This window comes from Thunnus thynnus, chromosome 14 (genome assembly GCF_963924715.1).
Source record: "Thunnus thynnus chromosome 14, fThuThy2.1, whole genome shotgun sequence".
NCBI classification, from domain to species: domain Eukaryota; kingdom Metazoa; phylum Chordata; class Actinopteri; order Scombriformes; family Scombridae; genus Thunnus; species Thunnus thynnus.
In genome coordinates this window covers 7,641,501-7,667,323 of record NC_089530.1, presented here as the reverse complement: position 1 = coordinate 7,667,323, position 25,823 = coordinate 7,641,501, and the positions used below count along the sequence as shown (strand labels likewise).

Genomic DNA, 25,823 nt, shown 5'->3' with positions numbered 1-25,823 from the left:
ACCTGTATATAGATACATATTAGATACAGATTATAGATATTTTTTCACCAGCTCCTGTTTATTTATATTTGTTTAATTTGTTGTCTTAGTTCTTCTTGTTTAGTGTATTTCTCTCCGAAGTCAAATTCCTTGTATGTGTGAACATACTTGTCCAATAAAGTCAAATCTAAATCTGATTCTGATTTTAAGGAAGAAAATTCAAGTCACCACATTGTTATCTGCTAACTTAATAGCTTTGATGTTATTTTTCACATTTAACAGAGTCAGTCTTTAGCTTGAAAAATCAATCATGAAAATAACGTTTGGATTATTGGAGCCTCTGTTTTGACCCTCCATTAAAACTCTTGTTATTTCCAGGCAATTTAAGCTGCTAACAAATTCTGCTATCCCAAATGTAAAATTATATATCAATATCAAACATATGAGATTAATATTTCAGCTCAAAGATCACCTGACTCAGTATTGATAAACCAGGAAACATCCAGAAGACACAGCAGTGCTTCGTCTCTGTGATGAGGGCAAACCCTTCCCTTGCTCTGAAGTTTGCTGCCGCTGAGCTCTGCCTGTGGACACAATAGATTTGACACAAGAGTGCTGATGAATCTCATCAGTTTAATGTGTTTATGCTCGCTAAGCCCTAAAAGCTTATTGCTGTTCAATGAAGTGCTACAAAGTTACCTAATTTCCCCCCTGGTCGTCTCTCAGCACGTGGCCTCTCTCTGGGTCTGCTGGCAACACAGACTCCCAATAACATGATGTATTCTGCAACCTGTGGAAGACAGAAGGCACGCTGTGTCTCCATGATTTGTGTTATCGGGCAGAGAATAGACCTTGACAGAAATACAGTGAGCACAGATATTACTGTTTTTTCCACCTTAAATTCAGCCCATGACTGTCTCTCTCCCTCCACATTGATCCCTTTTTACAGCCTTTTCACACTAAGTGCTTTAGTCTTATCTTCACTGCCCCCACCTCGCCTGTTTCATATTCTAACCAATGAGGCTGGCTGCCTATATGACAGCTAACACCCAGTATTAATTAAAATGTCATGCATCCAAATCAATATTGTAAAACAGTTCAAACACAGCTCATTGCGACTGCTGTGATAAGTGCTTTTGGGTGACAGGTAAGTCCAAAGAAAGAGATGCAGGAGAATAGTATGACGGAATTATCCAGCGAGAACATGTAACATTAAAATTTATGACCCCCCTATGTGTTACTTCATCGCTCACAATTGCAAATTCTCCACACTGTCATGAAGTGTGCTGCGCTAAACTGACAGATCCATAAGTCAGCAGCAACAGGCCAGGAGGCTCGACGTGAGAACTCTTTAGCTGCAGATGTCTGACTGCAATGCGTTAAAAGTGACTAATACACACTCATTTGGGAAGGAGGCTGTCAGAGGAAGGATTTATCAGTGCTGCTAAAATAGCTGCAACCCATCTGATTATGTTCTTGTTAACTCAGCTCTGTTGGGACAAAAACACACACAAAAAAGGACATCGGTTATTACCAAACTATTTTCAGGGGACCCCTCTTACAAAAGGTGCAGGCTTTAACCATGAAAAGTTTCCATGAATAAAGTCAATAAAACTGAGAGCTACCGACGTTTTTTCGCAATATTCCAACTATTATGTGCGACAAATAGGGTCGATTCAAAACTTTGTTAGGCTGTACGTGTTCACACATACTCATTGAAAGACATTGTTCAAAAGCAATGCTCGGGATACGGATAGAATGTGACAAATTCTGTCAGAGTAAATATGGTTTAATAAATGAATTAGCTTCATAAATAATGGCTGTAATGACATTTTAGGGGACAATAAGCCTAAGCGTTGTCAGGAAATAGTTGATGTATGAGTTTCATGCCTCAGCGGTTCCTCAAAATGAATAGGCTTGGGAAGATAGCAGGGGCCTGCAACCAGCCTATTTCCTCGAATTATCTACTTGTTGTCAATTTGCACAGTGGAATTACACATGCAAATTGAACTGCCTGCACAAACACCACTTGGAGATGATAAAAACAAATTAACAAAGGCTATAGAAGGAGGATTTATTTCACTGGCTAACCCAGGTCAAGCAATACATGTATTTTACGATTGTGTGTACCCAATTTTGGTGTAATTATATCAGCAAATTATTCTTTGTAATCTTATTATTTTTTCCCCAACCTTCTCCTTACACACATAATTAACTTCCCTCATATCCTTATGAGGAAAAAAAAAATCTGCTTGCCTCTGCATCAGAGTAACATAGTTTAATCTGATTTGGGGTTCATTCTCCTCACCTTTCTGCAGCTGAAATCCAGAGGAAGGTGAGAGGTTAGCAGTTTAGTGAACTGTTTAGTGAAACCGCTGGGTTAAGGAGTAGACAAATCTACATAGCAGAAGTCAGAATGTTAAAATATATATAATCACCTCTTAACATCATCCCTCATATTGCGGAGGAAATTAAGAGTCCCCGGACCTCCACGTTTGCTATTAGATATCTCATTTACTTTGTACACACAGTGCTAATCTGCACTAATGAATTCTGCCACACCAAGCCAGATCGAGATGACTTAAAATTATTACCACTTCCACAGATATGCCTTTCCTCATTTGAGGCTCAATTTGGCTGGCTCGCAAAAACAGTCTGTCACAGTAAGATACTAATAATTAGGGTTTTAAGATGATTAGTTTATCTCTGTGCTCTTACAGTCCTGCCTCTTATCCACCATGGCCAAAACTTAATAAGAGGCTCTAAGTTTTAAACAGCCAACTCCAAATTACCAAGAAATGACAGAAATAATGAACTGGAGCACATGCCAGGGAGAGAGAGAGAAAGAGAGAGAGAGAGAGAGAGGAAGAGAGAGGGAGAGGGATGGATGGATGGTGGGAAAGCTGAGAGACATTAATTCAAGTGTGAAATAGAACACAAAGTCTAGTAATCAATAAGGAAATGATTCAGACCTGTAACGCCAAAATTGTTTAGTATTAACAGGACTTTGTGACTCTCATTTACCTTCAGACGCTGCCATGCTCATCAACTTGTCACACATGTAATTAAAGTCACGATAATGCTGAGTGAGTGATACCAGTTAATGGTTGCATATTTTAGAGGATGAGATTGATATTTTACATGTGCGAGATGACATTCAATATAGCATAAGCCTTATCAGCACAGTTTAATATGCACTGCATTTTGCAAAGCTGAACCGAGTCAATCTCTAATCTTAGGGTACAGGAAGGTCAAGGAGAGTGAAAGGTCTCCAGGTTTATTTATTTTACATTTTGGCTACAATCAGGCTGGTTATTGAACCTAAATACCTTTTTGGTCAAGTGTCAAAAGCTGTCATCCATTGTCTGGTCAGATTTGTTCTTTGATCATTTTCATTATCCATTAATTTCTCAATGATTGTATTAATGAATTGATTAATCGGTTAGTCTATTGTGGGAAATGCCCAACACAAATTCTCAGAGCCAAAGATGGTCTTCATATAGCTTGTTTTGTTTGACCAACAGGTCAAAACCAAAACAGATACAATGATTTAAACAGAAAAACAGAAAATATGCATGACATTTGATTAACCTATTATCAAAATCGTTGTTGATGAATTTTCTGTCAGTTGATTAATTGATAAATTGACTAATTGTTTAATATCTTTATCTTATTTAGGCCAAGTCAGTGTACTGCTGCTTGTGAACTACATTTGAGAAGTCTGGCCTCTTTTTTTAATGAAAAGGAATAGTAACTTATAAATATAGTCAGTTATCCAAAAATAAAACAAAAAAATAGTATTGTTTTATTGTCACCAGTATCAATTAATTTCACACAGTTCACAGCCCATATAACACTGCTGTTTTACTTGACCTCATGCAGAAAGTTCTTTCCTTTCCACATGCAGTGTCCAGCCAACCTGAGCCTGCCCTGAACCTTTTTATACCTATACACTGGTGTTATAGGTCTCACTCTTTATTCCACATTCATATGGAACACAAAATACAGGCTATAATTTATGTATATTATTGGCTTTGCAATAAGATGCAACCAAAAGAAAGCCTAATGGGAATGAGTGTGAAAGAGCAATTTAAGGGTAGCTAGATGTGCCTGTGCCAGTGCCAGGGGCTATACAAGATTTGCATGCTAATCATTCTAATAATAATGTAATACCCAAAGCACTCTGAGCAAATTGCGAACCATTGGTCATAGAAGGAAGCTTATCTCGCCGAGAACATGACACAAATATAGGTTAACATTTGAATGATTCCTGGTAATTCATGGACCTGTCAGTAGCCTGGCTCACCTCAATTAGAAATGCTCCACAACAGCCTACTCTTGACTTTACTTCACTGCAAAGACTCGCTTAGACGACTATAACTCCTTAAATTTGTTCCACACCTCTATTCTTCGCTGAAAATGTCACTAAAAAAAAGGAAACTTTACACCATGAAACCCCTATGTTCGAAATTAAAACATCAAATCATACTCAAAATATTTATTGCGCTTGCTAAAAAAAACAACCAATGAGAGCTTTTGTCTCCTTCTCGTGCTCAGCCGTTGGAAGTACAAATTTGATTGGGTGTTGTTGAGCTCAAGCCCACCGGTGTTGTGTCGAAGTCTGTTACCCCGTAACTATGTTTTCCCTTACCTTAAACAGCACCCAACCTTATCCCTAACCAGTGATCTCTGCTACGCCTAACCATAACCATAACTTAAGTCCTAACGCCAACCGCGGAGGTGGTGCTACGGAAAAACACCAATCCAACAGGAGGGGAACATTATTTGAGGGGGGAGCAGACTTCGACACAACACCGGCTCTCAGCCAATTGCTGCTCTTCCTACTGCATACGTCATCTTGTTTACCCGGAAATGAGACCCGCTACAGCCAGCGACCGACCGCTGTCGAAATATCCAATATATCGTAATTTCTGTTCGTCCCCCACACCCTCCCACCCCTATTAAATGAATAATTGCCGTTTAACCTAATCGCAACGGTCAAACTTGGTATGTATAGTGGACTCCTGCCTAAGGGTTTAACAGAAGATGACCTCAGTCCAGATGACGAGGAGCAGAGAGAGGGTGAAAAGTGTGAGAGCTCTGCTGAAAAGTGGAGCTCTGTCGGGGGAAACACTGGCTCAATGGTGGAGGAACAGTCCAGTCACACTGTCAGTGATGCAGACTATGAATCCGCGACAAGCAGCCTGCCTGGTATATCCCAGGAAATGTGGCAAGTATGTTGTTTTGCAGTCATCCTGTGATGCTACAGGCTAGTTACTGTAGTGTACTGCTGCTACTGCTGCCTGTTGTTTACCATTTCTGCTGGATCCCCAGCCCTGCATGAAACTGCACCAACAAAATGTCATTAATGACTGTGTGTGTGTGTGTCATCACATAATAAATATACAGCAGTAGGAGATCAGAGGTTGTGGTGCTCTTTTAAATTCAGTTTGTGTTTTGTGTTCAAGAAATTCCACAATCTGCGGAAGAAGAAAGATGAGGTGATGAAGACAATGAAGGTCCCAAGAAGAAGAAAAAGAAGACACAAGAAAGGTGTCACTGGTAATACAGCAGGGTTCATCACAGCTGATCCTGACACATGGTCTCTAGATCATTTTAGTTTATAGATGATGACCTAAACAATTGTCAAACTGAATATAATAGCATTTGCTATGTGAAATAATTCCTCCTGAGAGTTATCATTATATTTTAATTTTTCTTGATGACATTAACAGAGCAGAGGTCGTGGAAACCATGTCCAGTGGAAATTCAATGCTGGATACTGTGTGTTTCATTGATATTGATTCATAAAGATTGTAGTACGTGTGTTAGTATGTGTAAAATTAAGTGGACAAAGGTATTTTAATCAATCTTTTAGATAAACAGACAGCAAAGATAAATGATACTCATCCTTACCCACACCAGAACCCTGGGTCATCCTCTTACTATATATTAGAGCATACCATTTGCACACATGTAATAGTGGAATACTTGTGTTTGGCTGATGCTAATTTTATTTTTATCAAAGAATCCTATAAGCCTTTAACTGTGTCTCTTATGTCATTCAACAGGAACAGACAGTGAAGAACCTGCAGAAACAAGGTAACAAAATGTTATAGGAAGTTACAGTTTATACAATAAAATTGCTTCAACTAGTTTGTGAAAAATGCCAACATTCAGTTAACATTGAGTCCAGTTATAGGACAGACAGTCTATTGAAGTTATAAATATAGTTTGCTTGAAAACAGTGTTGGTGCACATGCAATGAACATTAAAACCCATTTTCTCTGTCAGCAGTCAGCATCAGGAGGAGCAGGAGAAGCCCTGGGATGGGCTTAAGCAGTATTTTGGTGTAAATGATCGATTTCATCCCCCTGCGTGTTCTAAACCTCCTCCGAAGGTAACAAAGACTCCTGCCTGCCTTCCAACTTCTCTGCTGAGGTTTTAATACTGTGTCTGTCGTAGCAGTTAATAACACCTTCACATCCCTTGTGTTTCCGTGCCACTGTATCCTCTCATTGTTTTATGTGATATGACATATGGATTAGAAGAATCCTTATGGTAACTCAGCCTGACACTGAGAAGAATATTAAGGATTATGTTCAGCTACATTTAGTGATAAGATTAGGGGGACTCTCCTTTCTTGTGTGGTTGAGATTAAAGTGAGATGCAGGTTTTTCCGTTGTACAAATCCTAATGAAAACCAAAATTTAGCTTGACAGAAGAATAGAGGGTTAGAGCACCTGATACAGACTCTTTGATTGCAGCTAGAACATTGAGATTAATGGTGAGATAACAAATGGGCAGGTTCTCCTACTTCTGTGGAATTCATTGAAAAAATTAAAACTAAACTTTCTTTCATTTGAATACATTTCTCCATTTAAAGATGAATGAATATTTTAATGCAAGAGCATGCAAATTGCCAATGAAGCAAAATATTTGCAAGCTTGATGAACATTATAGCTGACCCAGTGAATGGAAACTGTTCTCATTTCAATTTGAAATCCTTTTAATGATTATTTTGGAGTATTTTGTGCTTAATTTTTTCTCAGAGCAGCATAAAATTGAATTTTTGCTGATTTTAGCCTCATTCTGAAAAGGGCAACTATGAAAGGATAAAGAAATGATTAACAAGCTGAATGAAACAGAACTTGTCAGATCGACATAATGAGGGGTCCTTCATCCCTCAAATGCAGTTCCTTCTAATTAATATATCATATTTCTTTTAATTCTGCCAACTCTGGCACACAGTCACTTCAGGAAAAAGGCTTTCACAGAGATGTCAGTACTTTATCTGCTAACAGCGTTTTCTTCAGTGACCTCAAAACACATTTGATGGCAGTAAGGATGACGGTCGCTCAGTTTGAATTTTGTTTATGAGATGCAATGGAAGATAATTGAGATCACAAGTCAGGTTGTATCAGTGTCAGACTCAGTATATATGCAGAATAATGAAACTATATGAAGAAAAAATAAAGACAGGGCAACCAGAGTTATGAGAAAAAACAGTTTTAGGATGTACAACACATCCTTTAGCAAACTTACTAATCCTGCATTTTTAAGCCTGATGGTATTGTCCTTGTACTTTTACAGCTGAGGTCCTCAAACAATACATCAGAGGAGACCAGTTCATAATTACAGCCTCTTTCCAGTGCATTTTTTTTAGCATCATGAAATTTCGGAGGCTGAAGAAATCTGGTGCCGCGCTTCCTCAGATAGGCTCATCACAGCAGAACTGCCTTGCCATCAGTAACCGGGGGCCTCTCCGCACACCCCCCTCTGCTTAGGCCTGTAATGGAAATGTGTAATTAAAGAGTCACATTTATGTTTGGTAATCTCCTGTAGCATTTCTAAGATTTCCCCACTAATATCCAATCAAAAAGGTTTTCATTTGTGAAGGGAAATCTACATATTTGTAGTAATGGCAATCATATTAAAAATAAGGCCCTGGGGACTTTTGAAGTTACTCTTTGATTTTTTTTTTCTCTCTACCCCTATTTCCAAAAAAAAAAAAAAAAAAAAAAAAAAGAAGAAGCTGATTTTTTTTTTTCCCTCTTCTGCAGTCCGGCCTAGAAAAGAGCATAGAGAGGGCCATAGCTGAAGGGGACATTGCAAAGGCGGAGGAGATGAGCGACAGACTCGCCACTCGAGAGGTACGTTGTGCTGATAAGAGATCTTTGGGGTGTTCCTGCTGTGACAAATCAGGCTAATGGATCCGTGGCCATTTCTGCTGCAAAGACATAGAGGAACAAAAACACACGCAGACACCCACCATTCAGTCCTGCAGCCCTTTTCCATTGAGTTAATGGAAAGCCCTCCCCTTAGTTTTGAAGTGCTGCAGTGTCTAAAGGACTTTTGGCTCTGCTTTTTAATGAAGAGTACATTGCTTTCAAGCCAACTGTTAAATCATTCTCCAGGTAAGAGTTTCATACCTTTGAAGTGTACATGTCCCTAAATGCAGTGCCTGAAGTTTTGTAACTAACCGCCTTGGCAGGCATCAAGGATCAAGTGGTTTGAAACTAATTTAGCATAAAATGTAGCCCACACACACATATAATTGTGTTAAAAAGACATACAGCTGCGGTGTTACTTCTCCACTGGCGCAATTGCCGTACTTTGAGCATCAAAGTTAAACTTCTTTGTTTCATGATGCATGTTGCTCACAGCATCCCATAAGCTTTTTCATTTTGTAATAGCGGCAACACAAACATGTAACATACTGCAGGCTCCTCGTTGGTCTGGGATTGCAATAGAGTTGCGAAGTGGGCGGGGCAGCTGTTTATGGAGGTATATTTCCCCACTCTGAATTCCTATTCAAATTTTTCTTTTCATGTTATTCTCAATATTACCCAACATATAAACACAGCAGTCTCCAGGATAATGTAATGATCCTATAGGTTTATGTTATGGCTATGTGTTTTTTGCATCAGGCAGGTCTGAAGAACCCAGCAGTCAGAGGTGTGCAGCAGACTTATAGTGAATTCAATACATTTTGTTGTTGCAGTTGTGAACAATTCAATTCATGCAAAATCGACAGGAGAATCTAAAAGTGAATTAATTTAAAGCAATAGTTTGTTATTTTGAGAAATACTATTTTCTCTCTCTGGCAGAGTTAGATAACAAAACTAATATCACTCTAATGTCTGTGCATTTGAAGCTAGAGCCAGCACCTGGTTAGCTTAGCTTAGCTTCCCTGGAAACAGCTTGACTGGCTCTTTAGGAAGGTAAAATAATATGTCTAGCAGTTCATGTAAAGCTTACTAATTAACATGTTATATCATGTTTATTAATTCCATACAAAAACAAAAGTGTAAAAACAACAATTCACCATTTGATAGGGGGTTGTAGTTCTTTAGACAGAGTCAGGCTAGCTGTTTCCCCTTGTTTACAGTCTTTATGCTAAGCTAAGCTAAATGGCTGCTGACTCTAGCTTTATATTTAGTGTACACACATGAATGAGGTATTAATATTCTTATCTAATTCACTTCCTGGAAGTGAATAAGCATATTTCCCAAAATATTGAACTATTCTTCTCTCTATAAAGCAGCAAGTTATATTATCATTTTTCTCAACACCATAATCTTTAACAGCTGCCTGCTTTTAGTGGCGCACATAACAGAATTTTAAGCTCTGTGATTGGATGTTTCTTACTGAAATGCACCTTGGGAGTCATCTTCTTTCAGTTAACTTCTTTCATCTAACGTTTTTTATGATCACAGTCTTACACTTTGACGTTTGTCAAAGAACCATATATTTTCTGAAGAAGTTGTTTGTTTTGCACTTATGATTCAACTGTAATGGTTTCGTGCTCTTCTAATCCCTAAAAAGCGTTCCAACTATGAATCATGTAACATTGTCTATGGGAAAAATTAATTTTAATTCCACAACCACTTTGCAACTGCAGTGAATCAGAAATCACAGGAAAAAACATCTGTGATTATCTGAAATTCAGACCAAAAAGATGATGTTCAGCAAGAACTGACACCACAGACTATAAACAGGTCACGGAATGTGTGTTTGCAGGAGATTTTAGTCCTGCTTTTTGAAAAAAAAGGTCTTTATACACCAGTAGAGTTTAGATTAGCTCTATTAACAACAATTAGTTGATTATTTGATTAGTCAATTGACAAAATTAATCAACAACTATTTTTATAGTAATCTCATAATTGTTTTTTGAGCTTCTTAAATGTGAATATTCTCTGGTCTTTTAGTCCTCTGTGATTGTAAACGTGATATCTTTGGGTTGTGGGCTGTTGGTTGGGACAAAAGAAGACACTTTCAGTTGCACTTGGGCTTTGGGAAACAGTGATTGACATATTTCATTATTTTCTGACATTTTAAAGACCAAATGACTAATTAATTAATTAAGAAAAAAAAGACAGATTAATCAATAATGGAAATTATCATTAGTTGCAGCCCTAACTCTCAGCAAATCTTTTCCTGGGAAATCTCACCTTCTTTCATGAATAAGTAGGCTCTAAAAACAAAGAACTGTGTTTAAAACTGAAAAAAATTGGTTGTACTATTCATTGGATTGGCATTACATACATGACCCCGGTATCTCCAGTGTGTAATAGACATTAGTGTGCGGCATCAGAGCCCTTCATATTCTCATCTTAACTGCGAGCAGAGTGGTCAAATATGAGGGAGTTAAATGAAAGCCCTTGTGAGTGGCACCTGCGCTGTACTTTCAGAAAGCTTCTTAGAGCGCCGGTGGATTGGTTTTAGCCTGAGCCGAGGTTCTCGCCTCCCTGGCACCTGCCTCACGTCTTGCCAGAACCGTGATGAGACGTGACAGCAGTCTGGCATCCAGCGCTCATTGTTTAGCAGTGATAACTTCATTTTATGGGAGTAGTGAATTGACCATTTTGAAATCCCCAAAACCTAGATGACGTAAAGTTCTATACCATTCACTTCTAAATAAAGGAAGTCCTGATTACATGGAAAGCATGAAGAGAAGTGCTAAAAGCCAAAATGTTTGACAGATTCTGAATCAGATAGAAAGGATTATGGTATATCTTAAACGATGCAGCCTGTAATGCAGATAGCATTAAGACCAACGTGTTTGTTTACAGCACTCCTGTTCACTTTTGACAGCAGCACTGTGACAAACATTTAGAGGATCAATAATCCCCGCTGTGGCCAGAATCAATTTCAGGGTTATAATTGAGTGGCTCATTTGGTACGGAATGGCTTAGATGTTTAATTTGTTTATGGTCATAACACCAAGACATGATTGTGGCAAGCTTTTCACTGAGAGAATAGGAACAGGTTTTCTTCTCAAAAAATGCAAAAGCATTCCGACAGCTGTGAAGAACTAAAGAGGCCTGTTTGTCCCTCTAGGCATTGTTTTGTAAAGAAAACGCTGGTACATGTTGGATGACAATATTTCTGTGTATTTTCATCCTCAATCTAACGGTTTCCCACTTATCTCCTCAAAGCAAAGGGAAGGAAGATAGAAAGCTTGCTGTCAGTATCCCCCCTTTTATAAGACGAAAATGTTTGTTTTGAGCTCCCTCAAATCAATTAATGATTTCCATTTGCTCTACTTTCTTCTTTTTAATCTGAACATTAAAACAATTTGGTAAAAACCTGTTTTGAAGGCTCCTTACAAATTCTGAGATATGTGCTCTTTCATCTGTCAAACTTCTGAAACACGCTGCTCGGATATTGCAGGTTGAGGTTTTTTATTCTCGTTACACTTTTAAAATATTTCCCAAGGCTGTAAGTCTTTGTTTTAGATGAATTCATGAAGACATCCTTCGTTTTTAAGTGAAAGTATTAACGCCCCCGAAGATGTAGCAAAGAAATCCCATCCCCTTTTTAGGTAACAAAGTATTATTAATGTCTACATTGCTTAAACAAAGCTCCCTAACGTATTCCTTTAAACTGTGCAGATAGCATAGTTTCTTTTCTCATAAAGATGTCTGTTGATCCTTCTCAGCATGTTTAGATTTCTTTTCACAAGCTTTAGAAGACACGAAATAATGTGAAAAGCTTCTTGCCTCTAAAGTATTCCAAGTAGTTCAGTAGATTAAGGTACAAGTCCTCCAATTAAGAAGACGGGGTCTCCATCCTTTGATTACTGCACATTATTCTAAACTGCTGCAAGTTGCATATAGGCTAATTAATTCTGTAATTAGCATAACATTGAGTGACTGACACATACAGTATGAACAGCCCAAAGCCTTGTCAGGAGACGTGATAGCATCCAGCAGCTCATATTTGACAGATTGATTTTGCAGCTATTCCTGCTTATATGAGCAAGCACAGGAAGGTGATAATGCATCAGACCTACAAAGCACTATGGAGCTTCCTATGTCATCTAAGGAGAAGTGTGACCTACAGGGAAATTTGTAATGTATTGATTACAATTAGTTTGGTTTGGTCTGATTTTATTCTGTCACAAACAACCTACACATAACACACTTATATTCATAATTACAACAAAAGACATATATTCAATCCAACATAGGACCTGGACATGCAGAAACACAAAGCATACAATGTAACAAACCATAAATAGTATATACTGTAACACAAAAAAGGTGGTATATATAAAATTGAAGCGTAACTCAGGACAAAAACACTAAAGGTTAATGTAACTTGTTTCCATAATGGTCTTGGTCTGACCCAAATCACGACAAAGACTGCTGTGCCTGTGCAGACTTGTGTGAAAGTTGTGACATGCAGATGTAATTATAGTACATACAATATTACTCATTATACAATTTGTAGATTTTAATAAAATACTAATACATTTACCCATATTTAATAAATAAATTACAAATTCTCAATTTGTAATTTAACTTATTCAATTTCCTTAATTGAAAACTTTCTACACCTGCTTTTAAAAACTGGAATAGATTCTGAGTATCTCACATTATCTGGCAAACTGTTCCATTTTTTTGCCCCCACACGATGAAAGGATTTAGATTCAAAAGAACCATATGTATGAATTTTAACTTTGCATAGTATTATACTTGTGCAGGTTGTTCAAACACTTGTAAATATCTTGGTTCATGGACATTTAGGCATTTACACATGGCACTTGCTGCTAAATACTGAACCCTGTTAGCACTGATAACAACTTTAGTGATTTACAATATCCAATACTTTAATGGGTTATTTTATTGTAATCAAATATGTAATGTATCATATTTTATTCAATCTGCGATTGGGCCTGTCCTTGCTTAGATAGACCATGGTAATAGCAATCACAGCATAGTGTAATTGTATCGTATTGTAGGTAACATTTCTTTCTTATTTCTTTTCTTATTCACATTTTGAGCAAGTAACCCACCTAAGTTGGTTAATATGCTGTGGGCTTTTATTGTGACTCCATTGCAGGTGACATTAAGAAATCTGATCTGAGCAAGTTTACAATTTGAGGTCAATAAAATAGTTTCAGTCATGCCCTAAAGTAGTGAAAATCTATTGTCCACTAGCAATGTACTCAATTTTGTAATTTCTTTACTCATATGTTATCCACAATCAACTGTAGATTTCATATCATTTACATTAGAGAGAGTCCTAAGATAGATCCCTGTGGAATGCCATATGTGACCACCCCAGATCTGGTAATGTGCCATTAAAATCTATATACTGAGTAGGATTACTTTGGTATGATGTAAACCAACTAACCACTAAGGTGTACCACGCAGTAACCTCCAGTTTATTGCATAAAACTGAATGATTAAATGCCTTTTGAAGGTCGATTAGAACCATGAATGTATATAACTCATTGTCCATATTGAACCTGATTCTATTATTCAGCACAACAAGGGCAAACTCTAAATTCGTACTACATTAACAATAGAAATGTAGCACTACATCACAACATATAATGATCATTTGTATGCCATTTTTAGAGAGAATTCGTATTGTTGTCTTTTCTCAGCACTGTACCCTAAATAAAGACGATAAATATCAGCTCAGAAAGGCAAAACCTGCTTTGTCGACTTTACACTTAGCTACATTACAGTACTTTCTTTGTCACACTAATCCACCCTCTTGTTATAGTATTTCATTCAACATCATCCTTACAACAAATAATTACTCCCTCGCTCTTTTTTTCTCTTTATAAAACAGAGCAACTGAGGTCTTTTGAAACAGCGAGGAGCTGTACTTTATATAGAGTAAGTGAGTATATTTCACGACAAAAGACCGTCACACCATGTTAGAGCTTACAGTTCCCCCATATTACTCATCACAGCTATTAGAGTGGCATTACCACTTCAAAACAGGAACTATCTTCTGTCTGTCACAATAGGGGGTGTTAAGTCCATTTTATGAGGAGCTGAGAAATATGAAAAATAAAAAGTATGTTGCATGGCTGCTGGCCTCTCTCGAACGAGAAGGAAAGATGTGGGACTGCAAATGATACTACAAACAAAGAAGAACATACATTATATTGCAATATTTTTCTTTTTAATCTATTTAGTTCAATATTTTGAGGCACTATGAAAGATGAGAACATCTCAGACTTACCTGATTTTGAACAGTTTGGAGTGTTTACTGTTTATGTTGACCTTTGATATCTAGCCCAGGAGATTCACTATTGTTCTGAAGAGACTGTTCACGTCTTCTCCATGCACTTTTGAACTCTATGATTACAGTAGTTAACATCCCACAATCCTCTGAGTCTGCATAGATGCTGAAAGCTAAAATTGAGATGACTACAAATTTATACCAAAGCTAGATGAATATCCTGCTAGCCCACGGCGTCCACCATGACCTAAAATCTGCTAGTAACCTGCTGTTGCTCTGTCAGAGAGAAAGAGTTTAACTGGCAGTAGCACTTTTTAGTGTTTTCTTTTGCCAGTTACAGCTGTGGCCAGAGACGTTATGTTTTTAGGCTGTCTAACCGTCTACCCTGTCTGTCCCATTCCTGTGAACTTGATATCTCAGGAACACCTTGAGGGAATTTCTTCAAATTTGGCACAAACATCCTCTTGGACTCAAGGATGAACTGTTTAGAATTTGGTAGTCAAAGGTCAAGGTCACTGTTACTTCACAAAACACGTTTTTGGCCATAACTCAAGAATTCATACAAAGACAGAAGGGGAAATTGTGACCATATTTCACATTTGGTCAGACACTGAATTAGTGACACTAATCTTGGTGCCCACCTTGAAACTGTGGTGATTATTTAGATCTTCTGTGCTGCTGGGTTGAAGATGTGTGTGAAGCATCCATGTTTTAGAATTTGTAGCTTCTCTGCAGTAACATCCATATCTGAAGCATCGTCTACTGTCATGGCGACCACTTTGTGTATTATCAGAATCAGCTTTATTGGCCAAACATGTAAACATATACAAGGAAAATGCACTTAATACCTTTTATTAGATTCCTTTTACGTTTTCACTACAAATATTATATGGGTCTTAACAGACATGATGTGCACTGCAACTTGACTAGTTGGCGGAGGCATACAACCACAAGGCAGTATTTCCAGTTTCTCTCTAACCCCATTGCATCTGCCATTTTTCAATGAAAGATGTCAAACAATTGGTACTGTAAATGTTGTCTTATAGGATGGAATCATGTCCTGTTGATGTTGAATAGTGCATACAGTTACTGGTCTTTTAGTGCCTGTGTTGTATTAGATTCTTAATTGATTGCTTGACACCCTTTTGGTGGCTGCAGAAAATTTGTGTCACAGTTAACTGGACTGTTCCTGCTTTTTGAAGTCCCATTGGACCAGTGGCTTCCTGCTCTCTTGATGGCCTTTGGGTGGTGGGTCTTTCTTTAGACACGGTTCAAAGTATTGAGTATAATTAACCTGATCAGTCTAAATTGCTCCCTTCTAATATTTAGATCACTCCATATACAGTTATTAAGAACATGAATATGTATTAGCCAGAGCCATTTATGGTTTTTGTAGCGTTTGAACATGGGGACGGGTATAATATCCCTCATTATGTTCCATCTCAGATTTCAGTGGAAGCAGCAGCTGAAAGGAAAAGCCCCACTGTCCTTGAAATCTACCCTTCGGAAAGCCCTCGCTTAAATGCTGTGAAACGAAGGTGGCGTGGCATTTTGTCGGAGGAGACATGGTGGCTTAGTCGAAACAAAGAGCTGAACTAAGAGTGTTTCATGATATTTATGTTATTTAACACCTTTTTTCTTCTCGCCACCTTCTCCCTGCCATGCCCGTGTTTGTAATCAAAAAATTAATGAGCAGCGCTTTTGTGGAAAGTGGGCCTTATCAGATTTTGACTTCCTCCGCCCCACATCAGAGTACGAGGCTGACTCCGTCTCCCCTGCAAGCCCCCCAGGCCACCGCGCAAAGAGTTCAGGGAAACTCTCCTCTTTGTTCATTTTTCCTTCAGCATAAGCAATTTATCACTGAATGAACTTTTATTGTATCTCTGGATGACTCACATTAAATTTTCGCCCATTAATTTTGAAATGGATTTTGAAATGGGTACTAAGCTTTTATCAAATGCCTGGGAATCTCATTTGGGATTATTGTATTTCATTAATTACTTGATAGACAAAGCATACTTTTCAATGTAGATTTGTGTGCTGTTTAATTAATTAGCATGTTTTCTCTTTTAATTAAAGCCATTTTTTTTAAATTAAAGCCCACAGCAAAACACATATATAATTTGTTTGTAATTAGGCCTTAATTGGTGGTAGTGGAAGCTTAGCACCCTCGGTTTCTTTTTTCATGATTGCCATTTTATTGCCAGTCACTCATTAATTAAACTGTTTTTTCTAATTAGCTTATAAAACTGTTGATGTCATATTATTGTAAGTGTGGGTTCAAAGCTGGCTAATAAGCCTACCCTACTCAGAAGAGGCGAGATAATGGAATGTGCACAAAGCAGGCGAACTTTCGGAGATTTTTTTTTTGTCTACTCCCTAAAGATGACATGTCATGTGTATCTAGCATCAGATTACTAGAAGAGAAATGGAGACATTGCTGTTCTACTGTGCCCTCCCTGGAGTGGCTCTCTTTTTGCTTGCCATGTAATTCTGTTTGTCAAAGTGGTGGCAAGATTACGAAAAGCTCTTACGAGGCTGCCCCATGAAAGACTGATAAACTTTCGAGGGAACAGTTTGAGGATGTACAAGGGTGGAACGTGCACGTTGTATATTTGGACTTAGCATTGTCATGGAAATAATGACATATTGTACTTGTTTTTACCTTCACATTACATATTGTTTAACAGCGATTTTGCTGTTAATGAATTTAGTATTGAAACTGTCATCTGAGATATAAATGACAAACAAAGTCACAAGCAGAGCTGCTATGATTAGTCTGGTTATCAGCCGGTCGTCCCGTGGTGGCATGTAAGTAAAACAGATCAACAGAAAATGAATCAGCAACTATTTTGTTAACTGATTAATTGTTTAAATCCTTTTTAATGCAGAAATACCAAACATCTCATGGTTCCAGCTTTTCAAATGTGAGGCTTTGCTGTTTTCCTTGTCTTAAATCAAGGTAAACTGGATAATTCTTGGATTTGGACTATTGGTTGAACAAGGTTAATCAATAATAAAAAATAACCATTAGTTGTAATACTTTGTAAAACAGTTCAAAACTGGCTTGCACAGTTCAAAACTGGCTTGCATCAGGATGACTAATCTAATGATTAACAGTCACAGGGGCCATTTTTGTGCATTGAGTACTTTACTTTTGATACTAAGTATATTTTTTCTAATAATACTTAAGTAACACAATTAATGCAGGACTGTTACATGTAATAGAGTATTTTTACAGTGTGGCTTTGCTAGTTTTACTAAAAGAAAGGATCTGAATACTTCCTCCATAACTGCAATCAACAGAAAATTAATCAGCAACTATTCTGATAAACAATTAATCAGAGATTGTAACCCTTGAGGTCTGTATGCTCACAGCAGGTGATGTTGTGAATCACTGTCACATCTGTTGTCTTATGTCTGTGTGTTTACTTCAGTCTATTACTTTACATTTGAGATTTCAGAATGGACTAGCTGAATGAAACGTTGTATCACTTCCTTTTTAAGGCGATATGGGTGGTATTGATTGATCTCCTGATCTTTTGACCTTCCCAGTGTTGCTGCAACACTGAGGCTTTGCAGCCAGAAACACATTTTTCTCGCTCCTCCGCCTCAGTCTGAAGAAATTATGCTGAAATAACACACGAGCTGGCTAATCTGATATTCATTCCTTTCTTATATAGCCCTGCTTTCCAAAGTTGACTAAGGCCACATTATTTAGGCATTAAGGTAGTGTGATAAGGGAATTAGGCTGGTCATTAATCGTTTACACGTCAAATGCAGCAGAGCAGCTCGGGGAGGTGATTTAGCGAGGCAAAGCCATATAGCCCTTGTTAATCCACCTCTCACACGTTTTAATTGGAAGAGGCTTCCTGGATAGGAAATTTATGAATGGGTTTAAGGCCATTTCTTCCTTAAAGCCATCATTTATTTCATATTGTTAATAGGAGCTTTAACACTTTATCCACACGGAGATGCATTTTTCTCATCTTCCATTCAGCTATTGTCTATTGCACTTGCCATTTAATTGCGACAGTGTTTTTGTCAACCCTGCACTGCTCATAAAGACTTCCTAACGCTTCTTTCATTCATCAAACACCTGAGAAATGATGCAACAGAAAAGACAGAGCGTGAAACTGTTATTAAGATAGACTTGGTTTGTTGTGTGTAATTCTCAGCAGCTATGTTGGGTTTTTTTTTAAATCGTATTGAGGCCCCATGTTTGGGTCTCCACTTGAATCTCCATGACGACCCAAACATGAATGAACAGAAAACGGTACTATTGACTTAACCCTCCTAGTGGCCTTAAGCTGCTGCTGCTGCAGTGCCAGCATTGTGCACGATGAATTTTTTTGCCTTCAAATCTTCCAAAGGTCAGAGTATTAATCCTCTGAATAAACCTTATTTTTAACAGGGCTGTGCACAGGCCACACAAGAGAGAGAAACAAGGCACAGAAACATGGCTGTGATGGACACTTAATTGTACGTTAATATGTGGTGTAGTGGGAAGAATCGCCTTTTAGGAGCCACATAAACAAAGAATGCAGGAGGTTTCCTGCCTTTATTCCAGCTTTGTACTCTCATTCTTATTTTTCACCAGCCTCTGATGTGAAAGGATTTGGCACTAAGACGCACGCAAAGGGAGGGGGGAGGGTGGGGGGGGGGGGATCCTGAAAAGTGGATCAAAAAAGTAAATGAAAAATAATGTCATATTACTGAAAATATGAGAGGCTAATTTGTGCCGACTTTTTGCTAATTTTGTTCTCGCCACAGAAAGAGGAGCCGTCACCTGCTCGGCGCCACAGCGCTGACAGTGCCAGTGATCCATGAAATAAGCTGCCGCTGGCTTTGTTCAGATAAGAATGAACAAATCTGCACAATGTACTGCTCTCGGAATCTCATTTTCATACTTGCATGCAGGCTAAAAGAAATAAGCTGTTTGCAGGCTTGATTAATCAGACATTTGAGGGTTTTTTTTGTCTCTTTGATCTGTTCTGTCTCCTAGGTAACTTGGTTGACATTAATGTTGAGCCCCAGTAAAGACAATCAGGGATTGTAGACTAAACTGATAAAAAAATGAAAAAAATGAAAGACCTTCAATGCTTTAAATGTAGTAAAGGCTATGTTCTGAATTTAAAAGAGGTGGAAATGAGGGGCATGGAAGTGGGTTTTAATTTTGGTTTTGGGAATGTTTGGGAAGGCGTGTTTTCAAGACCTTTTGCATTTCAAATGCCTCCACAGAAGAGCAGGTTAATGTGGGTAATCCTCGTGTTGGGAAAAAAGAAAAATCTCTGACTGTAAATCTCCAAATGAACCCATTTAGCATCATGCAGTTTCATTTGATTTGCTCCCTGAATGAGGCATCTTAGCCAACGACTTTATTTTCTGCAAACACAGAGCTGTTCTCGGATTTGTCAACAATTTAATAAACGTCTGCTTTATAATCTCGGCATGCATCGGAGCCACTCAGAAGCATTTAGCACCTACACCACTCCATCAAGGAGCAGGGAAAGCCCTGGTGTGGTATTATCTGCTCGCTGATCTACTGCAAATGTAAAAGCAATCACCCGTTCTAACTCTCTTTAAGACTAGAAGACATTATTTGAGGAATTTAAAACCTATAAAAATGGCAAAGAACTGGAGAACTGTCATAGCATGTACGCTTCAGGTTATGCAGACGCTTTCACAAATCTTCCAGTGACTGTATAGATGAATGCCTTGAGGGCCCAGCCGGAGCCCAGTACTTGCAGCCAGCCGAAGCCCTTATCTTAAATCCAAGCAAAGTACCATTAATCTTTTTGAAAGACCTTTATGGCTTTTAATGTATCCCAAATTAGAACATTTTACACCCTTGGTTCCTGAAATATGGTGATAAAAAGCCTTTAGAGTTTAATTTTTCCTGCCTGCTCGCTCTGACCTGCTTAATCCCAGCATGCATTAGGAGATATTTTAGTTTCAGTCTTTCTAATAAAGTTTATCCCACTTAATTATAATTGAAACATTTTTTTTTTTTCTAGCAGGTCTTTTTTTTTTCAAGTGGCGCAGTGGTGGCACATTTCTTCATTACCTTAAGACTTCTTCCCCTCTGATTGTACTCTGAATATTACAGAGAATTACCCAAAGGTTTGGTGAAATTGTTCCAAGTTGTTTATCAAAGTTCGCCTTTGCTTGAATAATAAACCTATCTCAGGAGTGACAGAGGAGGCAGGATTTTTCCCTTTGTTTCCTGTGCTTCTGTGTGACTGGGGTTATTGGGATTATTCTGCTTCACAATACACACATGTCTTCCCTGGGATTTGAATGTTTGCCTCTTGCAGTCACGGTCATTCTCTTCACTTCTGATTTCAGGGACTGCCTGCAGTATTCCAAACAGAAAAGTCTCTTTTACACTCGTGATGAGTGAAAAATGCCATTGCAACGTTTTTTGAGATGGGAGGAAAAATGGCAAAATGCTGAACGTTTTTTTTTTTTTTTTTTTAAGTTATTTCATTTGCACATTAAACAAGAAAAAAGAAGCAATCAAATGAAACAATGTGCAGGGGAGACTATAAGCCAGGAGCTTCAAATATGACTTCCTCTTAAAACACCTCAAACAAAAGGCAAAATAGATTAGAATAATTTGAATAAAACAACACTCTTGTAATGTATGGAGCTATGGGGCAATTCACCCCCCACACAAAATGCGCACACACACAAACATACACTCGCATACACATTCACCAGTAACATTTTTATGTTATGTATGTAGCTAATATTCGACACTATCTCTTGTATTTTTCGCTGGTTACTGGTCTAGAGATATTTCCAGTATTTTGGGTGTTGCAGATTATTTCTCTAAAAATAAAACCCTCCAAGTTATTGTTTATAATCTACAACAACCGAATGGAAGGTTGTATTTTTAGAGAAAAACACAAGAGGCAGGAGAGAAAACAGGATGACCTCTAGGGTTGCAATCAATCGATTCATCTGCCAATTATTTTCTTGATTAGTCGTTTGATTTCTAAAATAATGAAAAATACTCACATTTTCCCTGATCCCTAGATGACGTCTTCAAATAGCTTGTTTTGACCGACCAACAGTCCAAAACCCAAATATATTCAATTTACTATCATAGAAGACTAATACCAGAAAATATTCACATTTAAAAAGCTGGAATCTGTGAATTTCTGCTACTTTTCCTTATAAGATTACTTAAGTGATTAAATGTCAAAATACATTTTCTGTTGATCAGCTAAGTGATTAATCAACTAATTATTGAGCTTCAATGTCCATTTCAGACACAGTACACCTGATTTTGACATAAGAAGAATTATAACATTTTCATCATCTGTACATCCAAATAAATTCATATGATAACCACCAGGTGTCAGGTGGGATTGTTTTTTACTGCAGATACAGGTGGAGAGCAAAAAGAACCAGCAGTTAACAAACTTAACTTCTGAAATATTTTTTTCATATGTTCAGTACACATGTAACATTTCCTGATATTACTCTTCAAAACACCTGTTATAGACCTGCTGGGTCATTTATTCACAATACATTTACAACAGAGTTTTTGTGCTGCTGGTTCTTCATGCTGCATTATATTTAACTTATTTATATTCATGTATGTAATATATGTTTCTCTGCTGTTGGGAAAAATGACACTGTTTATGATCCATTTGTTTTTTTCCTTTACTTTCTCTGACATATGTATATTATACCTGATTACTAGTCCTAATGTCTTGTAAAAGTTGCTAAATTTGAGGATATTACAGCCTTTATGTGCTGCAGCACAGGCGGCAGAGACACTGACGAGAAGCCACCCTGACACATCAGTCAGAAAGCTCTTCTTGCCACAGACTGATTTCCATTCTCTAATGGGCCTCTCCTCTGTCTGCCTCTAAATAGCTGGCTGTGAAAATCGCTCAAGCCGCTGATTGCCGTGACTTTGTGCAACGCAAACAGGAAGAGGAAGCTTTGAGGGCAGCGCAGAAAAGGAAGAGGCAAATAGCCTGGGGGTACGACGTCTCTCTGTCCTCATGCTTATGTTTACCATCACATCTGCCATGTGTGGCACTTTGTCTGGTTCCAAGTGCAGTTAAGATAGAGCTGCTGAAGCCTGCCTTAGCTGGACTTTGAATCATTACTCATGCAGAGACTACAGTTTCAGTGTATTTGTAACGGGTTCAATAATTCAATGTTTCTCTGTGTTGCAGGTTTGAGGCGAAAAAACGATGGGAAACCAAAAGCAACATGGGCTTCATGTGACAAACGTGGAGGAAAAGGAGAAAGACTGTGATTTTTTTACTTTTTTTTTAAGTTAATTCGATAAAACTTGTGTTTTTTTGTTTTTTTTTTATGGCGGACTGATCCTGTTTCGTTTTATTCTGTTTGTATATTTTGAAGACTTCACACCAGCAGAGTGTGTGAGGGGGAAAAAGTCACACAGTTGGCTGAGGAAAAAAACCCCATGCAGAGAGCACAAGAGAGAGAAAAAATTATGGAGCATTCAAATTAATTCCTAAGGCGCCCATTGGAGTCTGCATTGTGTTATTTTTCATTACATTTCAGTGATCTGAGCATTCTGGCCTTTTTTCCCCTTCAAATTAAATCTGGTGTACATTACTGGATGATGCGTTTATTTATTGCTGTAAAGTGGGTTAATCATGAAGGCGCTCCTTTCTTCTGCCGAGGAAGAGAAAGGAAAGATTAGGCCCCTAATGCAATGTACAGGATAATGTGCGATAGGATTTGTGGGTAGAAAATGAAATTTGGCTGCTGTAAACTGTTGTGAGCAGTCGTAAACTGGAAGTTAAGCGAACAGGAGGAGGAGGAGGAGTGTGAGACATGAAACAGAGGCTTTGCTGTTGGCCCTCACCCATGCTGGGAGACATGCTATTGTTTCTCAGCTCGAACAAGAGGCACGCGCTGTTTCTCGAAGCCTACACTCGCCGCTCATTGTGTGATGAGCACTCTTCAGCATCTGTAAACTCGTCTAAAAGCGCAGATTGCTCTCGCTGTTACTTTGATCTTTTTTGATCTGCAGCGTTTGCCTCTGCAGCTACACGCACACTTCTGAAATGCTCATTCAGATTCCAGGAAGTGTTAATTGCAAACAGCATGCAAAAAAGCACCAAGAACAATGATTACTTTTATTCATAATGCTTGCTTATATATTTTTTTTACCCAACCATGGAAAATGATTGCTTTGCTTCAAGGTAATGAGAATTAAAATTAATCCACCTAAGTTGTTTGCATTGCACATATTTGGGCACTTTGTCCCCTGGTGAGGCGGAGTATTCTCATCGCTTTGCTGCGTAGGCTGAATCAGTATGAAGAGAAATTAACAAAACATCAGCAGTAAAAGTTTGTAGTCAATTAAATGATGATATAAAAACACCTCAGCTGAAGACAGCTAGATATGCACATGGCGGATTGAGCAAATAAAGATTTTTGTATCGTTTTACATTCAAGTTAATCACGACTGTGTGTCTGAGAAGCTGTCAGTTGGTGAGAATTTGTGCTAATTAAACTATTAATTATCTCTGTAATGAGACGCGAGTTAAAACTGTGTTAAGCACATCAAAGTACAACATGGGATTTCTTCACTTTGATGACTGCTATGAAAAATATATCTTGACTGCGGAGTGAGGAAACATCAGAGATGCTTCATTAACAGAACAAAAGGAAGCTGAATTTTGGGGCCTTGGAAAGTTCTGGAGAAGTCCTCCAGAACAACGAAATAGTTTGTTTCATTTGCAGAGGATGACTGGATGCAGGTGATTGTGGCATATTTTATAATAAACTAAACAACTTTACCTCTCTGAAACAAAAGCTTTTCAGGAAGGTAATATTTAATTTGACCTGCTCTTGGATTACAATGTTACAAAACAGCATCTGTGAATGTGTTTTCCATTGGTAAAAGCCTTTTAAAAAAAAAAAAAAACTAGTGGTTGTCAGTGAACATGACCAGCACTGATCCAAGAGCAGCGCGGCGCCGTATCAATAGCATCTCACTTTATTAATCTCTTTGAACACAGGATAATGCCTTGAGCAGAGATGATTCTGCTTTTAAGCTGGAAAATCCACTTTCCCCTCTCGTCATGTTGAGGAGCTGTTTTCAATAGTCTGTTACTGGAGGCCAATCTTAGCCCCCTGACCTAGGCTGATTTGTTGTGAAACGCGGAGACAAATTCCTTGGGCACATGTCGAACCACTTCTAGGAAAAGTGTTTGTTGTGTGGAGCCAGGGTAAAGAGGGAAAAAAACAACAACAACAATCCCATTAAATGGTTGGAAAGCTGCTGTTGTATGAAAGGGAACATATGTTGCTGGTAACAAGACATCAGCGCTATCACCTGCTCCTATCACCAGCTAGAGGAGGATTAACTCGAAGGAGAGATCGCTGAGATGCAGCTGATAAAGAGGCTACATCTCACACCTAATGCAGGGTGTAGCTCACACATGTTTGTTTATGTTTTGTTCAAATTTTCATTGGAGTTCATAAAATTTGAGCTGCAATGTTGCGGTTTGTCATGTAACTACAACTTGTTACTCTTGTTATTTGTACAATCCTGCAAGAAGAGTGAGCTCTCATTTTCCCTGTATAAATAAAGGTCTCTATCAGCCAATCAGTGTTAAAAATATAAAATGTTTTACCTTCTTTAGGGTACAGTAGATTTTTAAGGGGAATTCTCATTTTCACATTAGAAATTTCACTTGTTCCCATTGAAAAACTACTGTACGGTGGCCCTGAGGTGCAAAATACAGCAAAACTGAACGAAACACATTAAAACACCAAACACCAAAACACTTAATTAACAAAACAGAAATCACCATTTTTGAAAACACATTAACAACTTATTAAAACACAACAACACTGAAAACATTAAAAAATAAAACCCATAACTAAATTGAAAAGACATTAGAGAAAATTAATTAACAGAACGGAAAACTCAACAACCTTTAAGAAAACATGACAACAAAACCAATCACCAAATCTTAAAATGTTGATTCATTACCAACATCATTTCCAAACTGTGAAATGTTGTTTTTGTTGTTTTCTATTTTGTTAATGTGATTCGTCCAGCAACTTTGTTTTGCCCTTAAAGGTCACGGTAGTAAGCCCTAAAATAGTTAGTTAGTTCTCACATGTGATATCAAATAAATTATGAGCCCATCTTTGTACACGAGGTATTTTTGAGTCTTTCATTCTAGAGTGACATATTGTAAGAGTGACAGGCAGTGGGGATGTTGACACATTCCTTGGCTAATTTAATGACCTGTTTAATTCTGGCACGTCTGCAGCCCTCTCAAATGTTTTGCAGCTTTAATTAGTGTAATCATCGCTCTTGAAAAAGGCCACAGGGTTGT

General features: G+C 38.0%; 1 protein-coding gene and 1 long non-coding RNA gene across 6 annotated transcripts in view; one reads left to right on the top strand and one right to left on the bottom strand.

The window, feature by feature from the left end:
* Nucleotides 1–277: 277 nt before the first annotated feature.
* Nucleotides 278–25,823, bottom strand: part of LOC137196727 (uncharacterized) — a 66,798-nt gene continuing 41,252 nt past the window's right edge. The window contains exons 1-3 of one of the 2 annotated variants that reach the window (XR_010931308.1): nt 4,286–4,829; nt 679–769; nt 278–563 (exon numbers count right to left, since the gene is read on the bottom strand). This is a non-coding gene — a long non-coding RNA (uncharacterized lncRNA). Of the gene's footprint in view, nt 564–678; nt 770–4,285; nt 4,830–25,823 lie in introns of those variants that run through there. The other variant, XR_010931307.1, reaches the window with a different exon arrangement.
* On the top strand, nt 4,874–25,635 carry fam204a (family with sequence similarity 204 member A). Of its 4 annotated transcripts, none has more exons than XM_067609533.1 (7): nt 4,874–5,213; nt 5,448–5,532; nt 6,051–6,081; nt 6,277–6,379; nt 8,043–8,132; nt 22,360–22,469; nt 22,668–25,635. In XM_067609533.1, exons 1-7 carry the CDS (start codon nt 4,989–4,991, stop codon nt 22,717–22,719), a joined length of 696 nt encoding a protein of 231 aa, XP_067465634.1. In that variant the 5' UTR covers nt 4,874–4,988; the 3' UTR covers nt 22,720–25,635. The 4 variants fall into 4 exon arrangements, with proteins under 4 accessions (XP_067465634.1, XP_067465633.1, XP_067465632.1 ...); XM_067609532.1 differs by having other exon boundaries at nt 6,274–6,379; XM_067609531.1 differs by having other exon boundaries at nt 4,875–5,213; nt 5,448–5,541.

Coding starts and splice junctions, on each gene's coding strand:
- fam204a (XM_067609530.1), top strand. CDS start 4,989: ATGTATAGTGGACTCCTGCCTAAGGGTTTAACAGAAGATGACCTCAGT. Junction 5,214..5,447: donor TATCCCAGGAAATGTGGCAA/GTATGTTGTTTT, acceptor TTTGTGTTCAAG/AAATTCCACAATCTGCGGAA. Junction 8,133..22,359: donor ACAGACTCGCCACTCGAGAG/GTACGTTGTGCT, acceptor GCCTCTAAATAG/CTGGCTGTGAAAATCGCTCA.